Here is a 19,013-nt window from a genome sequence, read left to right on the forward strand (position 1 = left end):
ATGATATTTTATTAGTGATTGTATATGCTGTTTTTTTTTTGGTTAAGAGGAAGAAATTGATGATGAATGTGTGGGGAAAGAGATAAGTAAAGAATTGTGACAAAATTAGTATGATAGATACGTGGTTGGTTTTGATTGAATGATGGGTGTGAAAGAAGTAGAGTGTATTTTACTCATTTGTCACAATAACGAATTCACTTGGAAGGGATAGTTCATACCATTCTCATGCACCTTGACATAGAAGTGTTGGCGCGAGAACTTGATGGTGTTCCATGATGAAAGAATGATATGCAAATAAGACAAGATGTGCAAAGAGAGATCGCCAACAATGCGTCTTTTTTCCTCAGAATTCGTTCTCAGGATATTATGTACATGGCATATGGGAGAATAAGCATTTGTTAAGGTGATAGTAATCGATAATTTCTCGCCAGTTTGGTTATTTTGTATTTAAAAGAAAGATCAACGATCACTGAATTTTTAGAATACAGGGGTGACATGATAACTTATTTTCGATACTATCGACTGTCGATTCTGAAAAATTTAAACGATAGCAGGACTTCCTGGAACTAATATAGATATTTATCAACAGTCACATTCTCCTAAGAATGTCGCAATCAATGGCCCAATAATGCGTAAAAAGTCGACATTCGCTTAATCTAACAGATATAGATTTATCGATACTATCGATTCGATAGTGTCGAAAAGTTATCATTCCACCCCAGGGCTCCAGGCAGGAGGGCGACAAAACTGAATATTTTCGAAATATATTAGAAAAAAATGTTATTAGAAAAATGGGAATTATTTTGGTCGAAAATTAACTAAAATATTGAATAGAATATAGGGGAAGGTTTTGTAGATTTGTACTGAAAGAAGAGTCCAAGATTTAAGATTTTTTATTGAATGCCACACAAACCGAATCAATTATATCACTATATCAAACAAAATCTCTTACTTATTGGGTTCATAATTCTGTCTCAAAAAATTCCTGGAAGTCCTTGGATTTTCCTCTACAGGAAAATGAAAATGTAGCGGCACTTTTTACGAACGTGCCCTGATTAGCTCAGTTGTGTACCACTTTTTCCCACCTGTGTAGGCCTCATTTTCTCCGGAAACATTATACCAAACACAAAAATTTGGGCATCACTACTTAGATGGAACTTTCATCTATGATAAGATGGGGTAACTGGATCGTTTTCCTTAGAATACTACGTAAACGCTTGTTTTTGGACTGATGAAATTCTTTTTTACTTCTTCTAAATCAATAGAATTATTCACTGTTTCATTCAGAAACATAATATAAAAAAATTATCAAAAATATTAAAGAAAATTTAGTATAAATTTATGATACAGTAGACTCTCTCTTAATTGGGAATATGGGGCAAAATGTCATCCGGTTTATCGATAGATTTAGGCGTCAAAGCCTTTGTAAATTCCACAAAAAGCGCTCAATTATAAAGAATCACGATAAAATAGGAAGAACTACAGCGAATTTGAGCGAATTAGCTTCATAATTAAACGTGAAAATTGTCAACAAAATTTGTCGCCCGATTGAAAAAGAACCGATTGAGTCTACTGTAATACTGAAATAATCCAACGTGCACTAAGTGGGTCGCCTCTTCGCTAATTGGATCAAATGGTTTTTTAATTGGATCACTCAATTTACAAGCATATTAAAATGAGAAAATAAGTTTTAATTACATTTTTAAAATTTTTATTGGATTATTTCATTTAACATAAATTGTGAAAGGCAATCTTTGGTGTAATATCAGTTTTATGAACAACAATTGGAGGAACAAGTTGGCTAGTAGCAGACACCATGAAGACTGTTGTGGCACATTCCTTCGGTTCCGAATTTGTAAAAGCTGGTATAACACGTGAATCTTTCCTGGCCAATATATTTCCATCTTCTGGTGTCAAGAAAAAGGCACTTTCGTCGAAATTAAGAGCCCGGTCTGGAGAAATAGTCAGCAGATCGTGTTCTGTGAAATATTCTCGACAATGCTGAAATCATTCTGTGAGATCTTCAGCAGTAACCATAACCCTTTCCAATGAGAAGGACTTTGGCTTTCGCATGCTGAGCTCTTTTTGAGAAAAGGCTTGAGAAAATTCCTGAACCAAGCATCTCCAGGCCTTCAGTTTGTCTGGCAAAAATTTACGAACAAATACGAACAAATAACAAAATTTTACGAACATTATTTTTGTGTGTTTACGAACATTTACGAACAAATGCTTGTAAAAGTACAAAAAATGTTCGTGAAATGATCATTTAACGAACAATGTTTGTGAAAAAAAGTACAAAATTTTACGAACTTGTTTGTGGGTTATACGATTCACGAGCATTTCGTAAGCCCTCCATAGGATTTCACAAACATTTACGAACAATTTTACAAAATATTTTTTTCTGTGTTGTTGTTTTGTAAGCGTCGTTGGCCTGCCATTGGGGCACTCTTCCAGGTATCTGCCAGTCAATTTGTTGTACAATGTCGCCTTTGGGTAGGGTGGAATCACCAGTTCTCGCCAGTGCCCCACTTCTCGCCACTTTCATTGAAATCGCTATTTTTCGCAATTTATGAAATAAATGAGTCGCAATTTTTTTGTATTGTTTTTGCTTCTACGCATAGAATCGAAAAATAATAATTATTCGTTTTGGATTCACGATTTTGATCACTTTTTAGAGCAATATTTTAAGCAAGTGCATCGAATCCAACATCTCTTACCAAATGTACTAAGTGTCGTCAAATTTTCATCAGGCCAAAAATACCTATTTGGGTAAATAATTTGTCTATTGAATATTTAATTGCACTTGTGGAATACATAAAATTTGTATTTAGTCAATTAATATTTCATTTTATATTATATTTGTATAAAAATGAGGCATGGCGAGAAGTGGTAATATTCTGGAATTGATTTTACCAGCTGTCGCCATATCTTTTCAATAGGCGACGCTAACTTCACTTCGTACATTCTCAGTTGTCAAATCTGCATTGTTTACTTTCTGCAAAAGCCCCATAATTTGATTTCTCAAATAAAAGTGAAGAAAAATCATTTAAAGAGAGTAATAATAAAGTGATCACGAGGAAAGAGAAATGGTGAATGTATTCTTTTCATAGCATTGCCTAAAATAACCGAGTGTGGTTCTTTTCAAGTGGGTGGCGAGAAGTGGTTACAAATTTTACAAAACTGGCGAAAAGTGGTAAAAAGTGGCGACGAAATGGTTATTTTTGCATTATTAATAAAAATCAGTTTTTTAAGTAGTCCAGCGTTATGTTCTAGGATTATTGTTTTCACGTATCTAGAGCCAATACATCTAAGTAACTTTGTGTCAAATTTGACTTATCTTGTAACAAGGATTCAAAAGTTATAATTAAATGAATTTAATTTTTTCCTAAACATGGCGATAGCCGGTTATTCCACCCTACATCAAATGTTTTGGATGCATAGGTTATGGTAGAACCATCTTGTACACACTTCAAGGCATTCTTTAAATCCTCCTTAGAATAAGGTTTGTTCTTAGGAATCTTTTCCTTTGTTCCCTTCGGCAAACTTTCTTTTCAATCAACCAGCTGTCATTTGCGAACGATATATTGGGGACATGTCCACTAAGATATCAAAAAAAAAAGAAACACCAAGAATCGGATGTATACATAACCCTGCACTGAGAAAAAACGGGGGTGCGATTAACTTTTTTCCTCATAACTTTAACACTTTTTAGGTGTAAAAATATATCAACATTTTTTAATGTTAACTTTACACCTTTTTTAAGGGTAAAATTAACATGAAAAAGGGTAACATTAACCCCTAATACACTTAAAAAGCATAATATTTACACCGATTTTGTATCAATACTGTAGGGTAAAATTAATATTTCCGGAATGTTATTTTAACTTTTTCGGATTTATCTCAGTGTACGTATAGGTTTAAGACTTTAAGTTTAAATATTCTACTGGCACTGTAGAAATAACTGCGTTTTCAAGGATTCCACTCTTGATCCCAAGGATTGTACCAAGATAGTTTATAATCATTGTGATCACATATTCGAGTTTGTTGCTATAAAATCTCAAATTCTAAATTGGAGACAGAGATCTAATTAAGATCCCAATGGGGGAATACATTGTAATCGCCACTGTGTTTGCTTGGAAGTAGTGGAAGTGCATTTTGATAGCGTGGGATCAGTGACAAGAAACACTATATTATAGCAATTATCATGATTCAAAGGGAACTTTATTATGCTTGTGATGTTACTATTGTCAACATTATACATAAGAATGTATATTTTAGAATGCACAGTGACTCTCTATTCTTCTCACTTTCTTCAACAATATTGCAGTGTTGAATGAGCTGGAGGGATTATCGAGGGGACTCAAGGGTAGTGCTGTGACCAAGAGCGCCTCAAATATTCAAAGTGGCAACAATTTGCTAACGGTTAATACACCGCTAGCACCGACACTTACCATCTTCCCATCCACCTCGGTGTCAGTGAGCAGTAAATCCGATCCCAAACATGTTGCAATGGTGGCGGAAGCATCGAAAAATGCCCTCATGTTTCTCAAGTCAAAAAATCCAGCTGTGAAGTAAGTGCTATTTTATTTCATATCGTCAGTTTGCATCAAACAATTTTTGCCACTCTACCACAACACAAAAGCATTCTGATAATCATCGTATTTGTGTGTCTTCCTTTTGGTCAAACCATCTCTGTAGGTGTGTTACAACAAAGGGTTCAATTCTCAATTCATCCGTGTTCACGGTGGAAGATGACAATAGTGAACCACTGTCCAATGATGATAAAATTCTAGCGACTGCCGTGCATTTGTGCAAGAACAATGTTGAGGAGGACAGAGGTGAGTTTGATCTTTTCCCAATATATTTAGGGTTGATGATTGAGTTCTATCCACATTTTGCAAATATTTATACTTTATTTTGAAAAAAAAAAGAAGTCAAGTTCGAGCTTAAAATTCGCGAAATTTAAGAAATCAGTCTGAACAAATTCTATTATTTTTTTTTAATAATACTATTAAAAGTTTTAAGGGTTTTAGGACAATTTTAAGAAATACTCTTACGAATTAAAATGTGGCCCAGTCAAAGGAATTGAGAAACGCCCCTGCAAAATTCAATAGATTTTTTTAAAATAATTTTTAAATGTGTTGTTTTAAGGCAAAATGTAGTATGTAGGAGAGTGGGGTAATTTCAAGCAGTTGAAGTATTTTAAGGACTCTTACTAAACATTTATATATTCTATTCTAGTTTACTAAGTCCAACTAGTTTGTCTTAGGTTTTTACTGTTCGAAAACATACAGCACATTCTTATATAATTATTTTTATTAGAGAAGGGTGGGGCAGTTCATGTTAAGTTAAATATTGGCTACTTGAAAATATGCAATATAATTCATTGATATCAACATTGTATCCAAAAAAGTGTTAATTTTCGAAAATCATGCATGCTTGAAAATGCCCCAAATTTCCTTACTGAGGCAATTATCAAGATAAATGCTTTGGAGATACAGTGGCTGTCAATGAAATAGACTTGAGTTTTTTTTTTACTTTTGGTAATTTTTTTCTAGTGTATTTAAAAAAATTAATTTAGAAATGTTAAAGTAATTGCCTTACGTCGAAAAAGTACATTACTGGCCGCAAAAAATCTGTATTTTTACTCAGAATGCGTCAAAAGTAATGCTCTGCTCGGACAAATAAAAAATAGAATCACTTTCATTTATACACTGAGAAAAAGGGGGTACGATTAACTTTTTTTCCACGTAACTTTAACACTTTTTAGATGTAAAAATATATCAACATTTTTTAATGTTAATTTTACATATTTTTAAGGGTAAAATTAACGTAAAAAAGGGTTAATTTAACCCCTAATATACATAAAAAGTTTAATGTTTACACCGATTTCGGATCAATAATGCAGGGTAAAATAAACATTTCCGGAATGTTATTTTAACTTTTTCGGATTTCTCTCAGTGTAGTTATAAACTGAAATTCATTTCGAGTATTTCAAAAATAACAAGATTTTAGTGTAATTTCAATAATTATTTAGTAGTGTCTTCACAATTAATTTTCCAAGTTCGGTAAATGAAAGTATGAGATATTGGAGAAAATGCAGAACTTTCTTGTTAGAGGCTCTATTAGATTTTTGAGGTTACGAAAGCATGGAATGATCGTAAAAGTCATAGCTGCCCACAATAAATTACGAAAATCAAAAATCCATAACACACTATAGTGTTTACGTAAACACAAGACTCGAAATTTTGGCTGCCACCGGTTTCACGGATCAATCGTATTAAGAAAATAACAACAATTCAGGATTTTTCAATTGTTCAGTGTGGTAAAATCAATCTAGCATTTCATCGCAAGGAATTCTATGGGACAAATAAAGTTGAAAAGGTCCTCAAGTAAGTCCTGGCTAAGTTAGAAATAGATTTCGATCATCTGTATCACATTGAAGGACGAACATGAAAACACAGTGTTTAAATCCTTGAAACATAAAAAGTGATACAGTAGAGTCTCGCTATAGGCCATCGCTCTATAGTCCACAATTTATCGACCGTTGATGTCAAAACACTGATTTTATGTTAGGTTATGTTTTTTAGTATGCGACATGCATAATTATTTTAATATTTTTGGCAAACTTTATTAAGTAGTTGTGATAATTGTGATCCACAATGAAGAGAGCGAGGACAAGTACCACAATCGCAAAGAAAGTGGAAGCCGTCGAGCAATATCAATACTAAAAGTCGTTGATAATTTTAAAAAATGACATGGACTATAGTGCGACCCAAGTGTCAAATTTGAAACCAAATATGGACTATAGCGAGACTCTACTGTAGTTGTTTTTGATTCTATTTTTTTGTCCGAGCAGAACATCACTTTTGACGCATTCTGAGTAAAAATACAGACCTTTTGCGGCCAGTACTGCACTTTTTTTCGACGTAAGGCAATTACTTTAACATTTCTTAATTAAATTTTTTTTAACATACTAGAAAAAAAATACCAAAAGTTAAAAAATTTAAGTTTGAAGGAGTGATTCTATTTTATTGACCGCCACTGTATGTCAAGATGTGTGACCTCAGAATATCCAGCAAGCTATTTTCACGATTTTTGATCAAAATATCTTAGCTTAGGTTAATAAAGCTCCAACAAAAAATATCTAGATTTTTACGTCTTTATAGCTTGTAAATCATACTTAAGAATCGAATTTTTACCGGTTGTATTCCAAAAAATTGTTTTTCCCAGAATATACAAATTTTCCTTTCAGTACACAGAAAAAATATTTCGTAAAATTGTTTGTAAATATATGTGAGTTCTTACTGAGGACTTACGAAATGCTCGTAAATTGTATATCCCCCTAAAAAGTTCGTAAAAGATTGTTTTTTTTTCACAAATATTGTGCATATCCTAATCATTTGACAAGCAGTTTTTGTTCTTTTACAAACATTTGTTCGTAAACTTTCGTAAGCACACAACAAAAATTCGTAAAATTTTGTCATTTGTTTGTAAAGTTTTGCCTGATAAAAATATACGAGCAAATATTTGTAAAAGAACAAAAAATGCTCGTCAAGTGTTCATTTTACGAACAATGTTTGTGAAAAAGTATAAACTTACGAACTTGTGTGGGGTAATACGATTTACGAGTATTTCATGAGTCCCCCATAGGAATTCACAAACATTTACGAACAATTTTACGGAATATTTTTTTCTGTGTATTCAGAATCCTAAAAGAGGCGATAGAGTTATGGTAGGGGAAGGTGAGGCTACACTAACATACGATTTTTCCGCACATGCTTCAACGTAATGTAAATTGAGCTCTACAAAATAATTGTGGGACTAAACAAAATAATTGTAGGGCCCAGCTTCCTTTAGAAGTATGCAGAGAGATGTTTATATTTATGTAACCCAACAGCTCAAAATAGCCCCACCTTCCCCTATACTAAGTCGCGAATTAGAGTATTTTGCAAAGCATGGGACGCATGGGAGGCTTTGCCACCCTTTTTCTCTTACTTTACCTAATATCAGTACTTCTATGTAAGGAACAAAATTCAGTTCTATTCTAATAAAATAAGAAGCCACGCCTATTTCCGTGAATTTTTGTAAGAGCTTTAAATCTTTTTCTGCTGTCAATCTCTTTCTGTTGGAATACTTGTATTAAAACCTAACAAGTTTAGAAAATATTATGTGATAGTCAGAATATTTTTGTTCTGCAATCTAACTTTATTAGGGGCGTCGTTTATTTCTTTGTTAAAGGCCGTAATTTAAATTACGATGGTATTTTGCTCTCGAAGCACAAGATTTCCATATACTAAACATGAATAATTCAAGAATTTCAATATAAATTGGCCATAACAGTTGAAGGGGCGTGATTTAAATAATTTTTCTGCATAAAATATTTCATCTTTTCCCTTTTCGTCTTTTTCAATTCCGTCTTCGCTAATAAAAATAAAAGGTTAATTTTTATTTATTTATTTTTTTATTATTGGATTACTGTAATGGTTCTCTACGGAAGGACCATTTAGGAATGATTCCTTCATAATCATATCTATTTCATCTAAATACTTTGATTATAATTGTTTTTTTACTGCTTGAATTAAAAATGAGAGCAGTATTTGTATAGTATCAGATTTTTTCAGCTTGTCCCAATTTTGGAGCTTAATTAGTAAGATACTTTTATCAACACTGTCTTCGGTGACTTATGCCCTAGACACATTTACGACTTAAGCCGAGAGACGACTTAGTGGAAAATGATGGAAATGTAGTTTAACCATTATTTCTAATATAATTACGCTAAGCCGTCTCTTGGCTAATCCTTAGGTCTGTCAAGGCCCTTACTTAAAAGAACATTATCTTCGGACGGTTTTCCTTTTTCCTTCAACTCCTCTCGATCTTCTCCAAAACTATAATTTTTTAATTGGTTAAGGTTAATTGTAGGTACTCTTAGGCGAACATTTTGTCAATACATCTAGGGAGAAATGGGGTACCTTTTAAACTTGGACCATAACTATGATATAATGTAACCCGACAAATCAATTGTGAAGCTAAACTACATTATGATAAGCAACGATTCCTTTTGAAAATAGGAGAAAAAACTCAATTTCAAAGGTGCCCCTCTTCAAAGGCGCCCTATTTCCCCCTAGGGCCCATTTCCTCCCGATTTGCTTGAGTTTTGGATTTTTGGAAAGGTATTGAAATTTCGAACTCGACTGCATTGGTCTTAATAGGTTGTTAATTAATTAATCTTAATGTTTGTTTCTGAGCTAGAGGTCAAACGGTAAGAGATATCGACTTTCGGTCTTGAGCGACCTCCCCGTAACTAAACATTATCTCAGAGGGTCTGTTTTCCTTTTTTTCCTTGCTCCCTTTCATCTCCTCTAAAACTAGTATTTTTTGGGTTTTTTTTTCTCAAAATTGTCCCATGCTTTTTCAATGATCTTCTGATATACTTTAAAAGTAGCCTTAACTCTTTCGCGTCACACTTTTATTCAGCAGATGAATTCATGTAAAATTGAGTTTTTCCTAATGCTTTATGATCAAATATAATAGTTCAGAGAGGAAAAAAATCACGATAAAATAGGAAGAACTACAGTAAATTTGAGCAAATTAGCTTCATAATTAAAAGTGAAAATTGTCAGCAAAATTTTTCGCCCGATTGAAAATGAGCCGATTGAGCGAGAGTCTATTGTAAATGTCCTTTACATGAACTTGCTCACTTTTATGTACCTCGTCGGTTTAAAAAACGTTCGAACTTCCAACGGATTTTTAGGTAAGTTCTCTCTGGTATACCTTCGAATCGGTAAAGAAAAAATCCTCAACCGGAGAGAGCTCTCAAATCGGGAAGAGGTTATTACTGAACGAGAGGAATGTTGACATAACGACAAATGCGCAGCTAGTGACATCTCTCATCAAAATATCACATGATTAGGAGCATTTTTATCGTGGACACACCTTATTTTTAACATGTACACTTCTTAACCAATTTTCTAGTTTAAATTTTTTTCTGTTTTGTGAATCAATAGATAGTGATTTTATCAAGGAACCATGCAATTAGCCAATTGCAGTGGGTGATCGGCGCCAATTATCCGATCTGTCACTCACGGTTCTTTCACTAAAGGTGCCTGTTTACCCCATGGAATTTACATTATCATTTGGTATTTGCAATTATTATAATTTTTTTTTACAATTTACTTATAAGCAAAAGCATTTATAAAATCGGATGGACTCAATGGACAACCGAAACTGAAGAAGCGTCGTCATGTCGGAGTTTCTTGTGGTGTGGTGTCTAAAATAGTGCTTTTTTTTCTTTCCTCTTCAATCTTTTAGATGGCACACGATACATAGCGAGAGAAGTTGTACTACTGACAACTGATAGAAATTTGCGCGTAAAATCACTGTCACGAGATGTACCTGTCAGGGAATTGCCTGATTTTATCAAATGGGCTGGACTGGGACCCTGATTTCTTTGTTGTTGTTGATGCGCGAAGAGTTCTTGTGCAAAAGTATAGATCTTAAATTGTGTTGATGTTTTTGATCCCTGACTACGATAATGGAGAGATCATTAGCTGTTCGAGAGAATTGGTATTTGAGAGGAGTGAGGTAAGAAACAAAAGAAAAAATACAGTAGAATCATGCTGAAATTATTTAAGGAAGTATGAGTTTGTGACGTGAAATTATATTGTGCTATTTTTTTTTAGTAATAATAATTATTTGAAAGTCTCTATTTAATTAATTGTGTGAGGATGCATAAAAAAGGATTTAAGAAAAAAAAATGATAATGAGAATAGCGTACTGGTTTTAAACTGTATTGCAATTAGTAAAGTGGTACTTAGACAAAAAAAAGATGAAATAATAATTATAAGTTCCCAGTCTCATTTAATAGAAAAGATGAATGTTAAATTTGAAAAAAAATGTGTAATGATTGTGAGTGTTATTGAGATCGTATGCTATATTATGACTTTGATTATTTTATTGAATTTAATTTTAAAGCTCTACACGTACCATAGATTAGTTTATTATCCAAATTGGTCGGTCACTCTACTATGCCTCCTTCTTCCATATTACGATGCACTTGGGAATGAACCTCTTGAATCGTGTTTTCTATTTATTGTATATAAATGGAATTGTCGTTGAAAGTGTCTGTTTTTTATTATTTTTCAATTATATGATTTTTTTACATTCAATTTCTTCCTCTTAAGGAGAAAGAGCGAAGATGGTTCTTAATGAAAATTGTTTTACAATGATGATATCCTTTAATAAAATTATAAACTGATTCTTTTTAATCATACAATGTAATGGGGATACGAGTGAAGGGAGATTTGAGAGAGATCCCTGAATAGAGAGAATATCAAATGTAAGATTGAAAATAAACAATTAAGATGAGATTCTTGTACATTTTGCAGAAAAGAGGAGAGAGAATAAATTGTATTTTATTAGACCAATATAATTTCGAAAAGAGAGGGAAAAAACAGGAAGATCATGGGAAATTGAATTAAAATTCTATCTTGTTCTCCTTCCAGTAAATTCTCCAATTACACTTTGTGCAATTACACTTGGTGTAGATTTTTATTGTTTGGATGATGATTGGAGGTATTAAAAAAAAAAGGTAGAAAAATTGCGCGAATTGATTCTTTTTGCTTCTTGGCAAGAAGAGAAGATGAACAGAAGAATTCCGTGGTTTATCTTTTTTTTTCGTTGTTCGTGTTAGCATTTAATTCATTTGATTAGCTCATCGTGTTTTATTTAGTGAAGCGTGGTCATCGTTCAGGGCTCTCTTGTAAGAGCCATTGTGTTGCTGTTGACGGGCAGTGAATTTGAGCATCAATGTTCCTGAGAGAGACACAATCGCAAATGAAGACAACCTGTAAGTTGCTGATTTGTTTAACCATGATTGCTCGCGATGAGGTGAGGAAAAATTGGAGAAAATTCCAACATCTAGATACAGAGTGAGAGAGAGAGGTATAGGGGAGGTATAGATGGAGAATGTTGGTAGGGCAAGAAACGATGAGTAAAAGAATTAAATGGGATGTATTGCGCGAAATGGCCAGAGTGGAAAGACTGCGCGAAAGAAGAGTTAGTTTTTTTGAGGAGAAGAGGCGCTACAAGAAGATATTTTTGCGGCCTTGAAAGGTCGTCGTCGTCCCAACCCTGCTCTTGGGATGGAACATCCAACGATCATGACCAAGAATTACCGTACAAGACACTCACATGGGAAGAGATAAATTCTAGCGATTGTGCTTGGCAAAGAGATTCTTTTACACTGTTGTATAATTCAGCAAGAATCGCTGGGACAATGATGCCTGGCAATCTGACGGCGATGACAAGAGTCAATACAAAACGCCTGTACACCTTCAATTTGTGCCGGTGAGTCACTGGAATCAGCTCAAAGGTACGTTTAGGTTTATTATTACTAATTTTCTTTCCTTAGGTTAAAATATTCGATTAGCTTCTGGAAGTCGTAATTAATTTATTTCCCTGATAAACTTCTCTTTAATCCTAGATTAATCTTTAATGATATATTCTATAGGGTGGAGTCTACACTTGTGGATGTTACACACTTATGGACAGCTCGTAGAAATCTCTACTTTTTACATAAAATAAATGTTGGAAAATTATAATATTAACATTATTTGATGGATTATCTTTAAATACAACTTGAAAACTAATTTCCTTTAATATTTAACCACAATTCTAATTGTTTTAATAAAAATATTTTGTTGATGCGATAATTGATTAAAAATACATAAAATTGTTAAGATATTTGCTAACGCACTTGCAAATTTTAATGCCAAAATTTCATATATTTTATCGAAAATATATAATGTTATGCTTCTGATACTCTTTCATTAGTTACTAATTTTCCATTTTTTATTTGATTATTTAGATTTTTTGGTATAGAAATATTAAATTAGGAGATGTCCATAAGCGTAAATTTATTTGAGGACATTACACACTTATGGACGTGATATTTTACGAGTGGTGCCCTCACGAAATTTTATGATTGGAGCATTGTCAATCGTTGTGATAAGTTTTTTCCATGGAGTTGAAAAAGATTTCTGGCAAATAATTCAAAAAAATTTAAGGTAAATGTTTGATATCAAGTGCAAAAGTGTTGTGTATAATCCTATTTAAAGATTTTCTGAAAATTGTAGATTTTAAACTAAATGTTTGTATATTTTTCAACATAACCTAACTTTTGATTTCAAGAACAATTACACCTCCTAAAAGTGCAAAGAAAACAACAAAAAAAAAACAGCAGCTATATTCCTGCCAGAGGGTAACGAAGGCCTTAAAGGTCATTATTGTAAATGTAATGAACTTGACGAAGGATTCTCAGCACATTCCTGTACAACACTACACAGAAAGTCTTTGAATGAGGTATTTGGTTATGGTCATGGAGGATACCACAGTGCTTTGAAAAAGAAAACGCCAGAGGAAATTGTGAGGTGGATTTTCTATTCTCCTAAGTGTAGCTTTCCCATACCTAAAGATGATACTAGCCACGCTAGCCACAGTAGAAAAAATCATTTCAATGCAGTCACGCAATTCCAAACAGGGATTTAAGAACGCAAAACTATCAAATCAGTCGTTCTACAGATTTTCTACAGACTGAGGCATATGAATTAACAGAAGACGAATAAATCAAGAAAAGTAGATCAAGAAAGAAGAAAATTAAAAAAAAAAATAAAAAGAAAAAAAGAAAAGAGGTGCAAACGAAAATTAACTGTTCAAAAATATTTAAAGAAAAAAAAATGAATAAAAGTTGTGAACTTGCTGAAAATTATAGTATTTTACTTACATTTCCTTTCACTAAATATTTTATTATCATTAATTTGGATTTCTAACACTTTTTAACTTGTGTCCATAAGTGTGTACATGAGTGTCCATAAGTGTGCAAAAGTGTCTACAAGTGGAGAATTTGATATGATCAGAAGATTCAAATTATTTGGGAGGCTTAGGGAAATATTTTATTTAATTCGCTGGAAGTTTTCGAAAGGAGCTATATTAAAGAACTTCCACTTAAAATTTCATTTTATTTAGTCAAAAAGAAAACAAATTACAAACCAATATACCCTTAATCTGTCCATATGTGTAGACTCGACCCTATACCATGAATCTTTTGTCAATTTATTTTTTTGGTAGGGAAAGTTTCAGGATTCGCACATAGGGGAAGTTTTTGCAGCTTCGTAATGTTGTAACGTCGACATCGTGCAGCTTCGTAAAAGTTGATTTTTTTCCAGGTTACTAAATTAATTTCATTCATGGTCATATATTCTAACGGCGTTATCACACTTGCACATTAAGAGAATTGAGTCACTTAATATTTGGGGTTTCTCTATTTACTGATAAAGAAGTGGACTGCAAAAATAAGTTTAAATTTACCTAAAGCATAAATATTTTTCACATTGGAAAATTAAAGATAAAATCGCATTAGTTTTTCGCATTAATGCTATAAATCAATTTATATCAAATTTTGCGGGCCAAGTCTACCTTTTTATCAACAAATAGATCAAATTTTGAATATAAAATGATTCAAACACACAAATTACACATTTGGATTCTCACCAGCGACAATTAATGTGAATCAAATTAAAATTTGAATGTGCAAGTGTGATAACACAGTAATAGCTAGTTCAACATCTCACATTTCCTGATAAACTGGGATGGATAGGCCTTTTTTCCTGGTTCCTAAAATCGTAATTCTGATGTGTAATATTTTATGTATTTTTGCACACTTCAAGTGTCTTTTCGAAAAAAATTATTCCAAGTTATAGAATCTTGGACATCATTTTCCATATGAAGCTGCACAATCTTCCCCTACTATGGTTTCAAACATTGCATATTCTTCTCATATTCCTTTAATTTTAATGAATCTGACCTAGTGACAATGGGGTGGAGTAAAAAGTGAAATTAATTTTATTATATCTTTTGAAGCTTTATTATAAAGTAAATTCAAGATTGATACAAAGTTATTTAGATGCATTGGATCTTGGTCCGTCGAATAAATAGTCCTCTAAACGCTGCTGGATTACTTAAAAATTTATTATAATTTACATTGCAAAAATAACCATTCGCCGCCAGTTTTTACCAGTTTTCGCGAATATGTAACCACTTCTCGCCACTCACTTGAAAAGGTTCAAAGTTCTAACTCGATTATTTTGGGCAATATTATGAAAAGAATATATTCAGCATTGCCTATTCCTGACGATTATCCTTTTCTCACTCATTTTAAGCGATTTGTTTCTCCTTTTATTTTAAAAAATTAGAAATTATTAGACGACGAAAGTAAACAATACATACAGATACAGATGGCCAATTTTTGAAACTCTCACTCGCACCCGCGAGCTCTTTAGTGGCCGGGAGAAATTGGCTTGCGCACCCCGCAGATTCTTGAATACGTACAACGAGTACTTTATGTTTAAGGAATCGTTACAGAAGGATTTGAATCTGCGGAGTTGTGCAAGTTGATTTCTCTCGGCCACTAAAGAGCTCGCGGTTGCGGGTGAGAGTTTCAAAGTTGGCCCTCAGATTTGATAACTGAGAATCTACGAAGCGAAGTTAGCGTCACTCACTTAAAAGCACTGGTGACAGGTGGTAAAATCTTCCAATATGTTACCACTTTCCGCCATGCCCCTTTTTCCATAAAAATAGTATAAAATGTAATATTTACAACTAAATACAAGTTTTATGTATTCTAGGAATGTAAATAAATATTCAATAGACAAATTATTTATCCAAAAAAACGTAAATTTTGTTCGATGAAAGTTTCATGAAAATTTCAAGAAAATCAATCCTCATAAAAATATTTTTGTGTTCCCCAAGAATAATGCCCAATGCACAATAACTTTTGTTTTGTAAATATGTTTTTGACATTTCAATGAGAGTGGATGAAACAGAGATGTAGTCATCTCGCTCTTTCCCATAGGAAATTTTGAAAACACCTTTGCAAACAAAAGTTATTGTGCGTTGGGCATAACCCCTAAAAATTCATATTTATTAGCAGTCACAAAAATTCACAAAAAACTTGATAATTTTAGGCATTCTCCTACATATAACCACTTTACAAAAGCCAATTTTTACCCGAAAAATTTGTATTTAGGAAAAAATATAAAATAATTGAGGGTAGAGGAAATAATTAGGGGAAAACGCGCTACCATAGGACCACTTAAGCTTCGAACAATTAATTGGTTTCAATGTGTTTTAAATTAATTTTGTCCATTATAATAGTACTATATTTTAATGGTTGATCCAGTGCCTCCAATTTCCAAAAATAGGGGAAAGTGCTATAGGGGAAAGTGCTCAACTCATGCTTTGCATGATCCCAAGCTTTATAATGACTAAATTTTTCCTATATTCCTATAAACTAAAGAATATATTTAAGTTTTCTAAAGTAGATAATTTTTATTTGATTTGATTTATTTGATTTATTTGAAAAAATGAAATGCCTTTGAAACTGTGCGTCTCTTAGAGGCAAAATGACAGACAAGAGTTTAATGCGTCCACCGCCGTCTTAGCGTTGGTGACCAACCTACTCCGGAGCCAAACGGTGGAAATGCTCCTTCTCAGGTTGTATAAGCCAGGGAGGGGACAGTACAATAAGGTCAAGAAAAGCAAAAGAAAATAAGATTAAAGGCAAGAGAAGAAAGGCAGTCAAGGCATTACAAAGGCTTGGATCAATTGCTGTTTTCTCTCTCTTGGTAGTGAGTTCCAGAGAGATACTCCCAATACGAAAATTGAGTTATGGAGAATGCAGCTCGACGATCTGGGCACAACGAGGCACGAAGACCTAGCGGATGAGCCAGGCACGAGAAACTCGGCAAATAATTTGTTTAAATAATTTCTTGACTTAAAGATCCCTTCATCTTTCTAGTCATATGCAATATCTGTGTATTCTTCTTACCGAATACGAGTTGAAAGTTCAGAGGTGTGCACTGACTTTAGGATCCGGTTTCTTTTTTTTTTTTTGTAACAGTTTGCAGGTCCCGCCAATTTTCCGGGAAGAGCGCGCAAAATATAGATAATGATCCCAGTCAAAAAATCACTCTAGCATGACTAAGAGGGAGAAATATTTAACTATAGGATGGTCACCTGATCCTCCTGATCATCGTACTCACCTCAAAGGCAAAATAAGAATGCACAGAATAAAAAAAAGCCGGAGAGGGTGTCCAAAGTTAGCACGTGAATCGTGATTGTCTCGCACGATGATTTATTGATTTAATACGTGTGGAAAACAATAAGCTATTAAATTTATTAATCAATTTTGTTTTTTTTTTTTAATTTACTGTAGATATATTAATTTTTATAGTGTGTCTGTATTTCATCGAGAGGTTTGTCATTCCACTAGCAATTAACCTTTAATGTTGGAAGATACTTTTTTTTTGTTGCGCAAAGTTTACTCAATGGTTCAGTGCCTCACAAATATTTCTCTTTCGCCGGATGAGTTGAATTTTGCCACGATTTATTTTCACCTTGCTCCTCATCTTTTCTTATGAGCAACTACGAAGAGATAAAGAGAGGAAGCTCAGTGGTTTTTATTGGTCGTTTTTCACGTAATTTGAAATATTTGTCGTGCTTTTGTTGGTTTGAATAATGTAATCGGTATGTCGGTAATTGTTACCGTTGTCTTCGACTTGCATATTCTTGAGGAGCTCATTAAATTGCTGATTGCAAAGTGTTTTCTTTCCTAAATTATTAATTGTTCTTTGTTTTTTTTTGGTAAATGAATAATTTCTGCAAAGGACTTTGGTCCTTCGTACCTCAAATTTGCTTTAACTACCATGTAATTGTGTACTACATCATGACAATCAGGACAAATTGTTTCCTTTTTTTATGTGTGGTTGACAAAAGCTGAGAACATCTTATTACCTGCATCAGAGGGATGGCATTAGCTCTGAAAAATTCGACCAGTTTTTGTGTAAATTTTTCCCTGTTTTCGCACACATTTCACGAGATATCTCCGAAACTATGTAGGCTGCCAATTTGGGGTTTTCGGTTGCCTCTTCCTTATTAAATTGGCTTTTATTTTGTATTGGTATTTTTTGCTAATTTATTCCGCAATGACAGAAAACACCGAATAAACTCCAAAGTTTTTTCGGCATGCTAGAAACATATGGGAAACATAGGAAACGTCATGTCCCTGACGTGCATATGATGTATTACCCATTTGTCATATTGTACTCTTAGGTGAATTTTAAAGTTTTAAGTCAATTATAACTTTTAACTAAGTGCTCGAGCTCAAGAAAAGAATAATCCCCTTTGGTTCAAACCGGGCTAGAAGTAAAACGGTAACACATATTGACATCTTGGCTTCGTTGACCCCCCCCCCCCCCCCCCCCCCCCCCCCAATAAAAACATTATTTAATATTATTCCTCATTTTTCCCTTCATCGACCCTTTTAACCCTTTAAGGACGATTGGAACACCGGTGTCCCATAAAGAAAATAATTTTTCCTGACCACCTAAAGTTATTTTTTTCTTATGTCTGCACATAATTGTTAGGTAGAAGGTTGAAGGAATCTACAATATTTTTTGCAAGTCTCCAGCTATTTGCAATGTAGTAAATATTTAAGCTCAAAAATGGCGAATTTTTAAATTCTCAAATTCCTTATTGATTTTATTTATTTTTTATACTTCCAATTTTTTTAAGCAAAACCGTTTTGGCAATAAAAACCACAATAGTCATACGTAACATTTTTCATTAAAGCGAAAAATATTATTCATTGGTATTGTCAGAAAAATTACTTAAATTTTTGGGCTATTTTTGTCCCTATCATTCATAGAAACACGAATCTCTACACCGAACACACCGAAATACACCGAATCAGACTGTTGGACTTTCCAAGGTTAGATGTAAGACTTATCATTGATTATGTTTCTCAGTTTAATTTTTATTGTTGATTTTCAGTTTGTAAAAACTGTCACGTCGTTAAAGGGTTAAGTGCCTTGGTCGAGTAGAAGCAGTCAATTTAGTATCTGAGTGGTTTCAAAGCGTTATTATGGGAAAAATCAATTTTTTTCATACTTAGACGA

At 33.3% G+C, this 19,013-nt stretch overlaps 1 protein-coding gene across 2 annotated transcripts in view; it reads left to right on the forward strand.

The window, feature by feature from the left end:
* The window catches only part of LOC129805527 (telomerase-binding protein EST1A), a 67,435-nt gene extending 56,066 nt beyond the window's left edge, over positions 1-11,369 (forward strand). For both annotated transcript variants that reach the window (XM_055853492.1, XM_055853494.1), the window contains 3 exons: positions 4,328-4,571; positions 4,699-4,838; positions 10,312-11,369. In XM_055853492.1, the coding sequence (XP_055709467.1) occupies positions 4,328-4,571; positions 4,699-4,838; positions 10,312-10,445 (518 nt within the window). In that variant the 3' untranslated portion in view covers positions 10,446-11,369. The remainder of the gene's footprint in view (positions 1-4,327; positions 4,572-4,698; positions 4,839-10,311) is intronic.
* Positions 11,370-19,013: the final 7,644 nt, after the last annotated feature.

This window comes from Phlebotomus papatasi, chromosome 3, assembly GCF_024763615.1.
Source record: "Phlebotomus papatasi isolate M1 chromosome 3, Ppap_2.1, whole genome shotgun sequence".
In the NCBI taxonomy this organism is placed as follows: Eukaryota; Metazoa; Arthropoda; class Insecta; order Diptera; family Psychodidae; genus Phlebotomus; species Phlebotomus papatasi.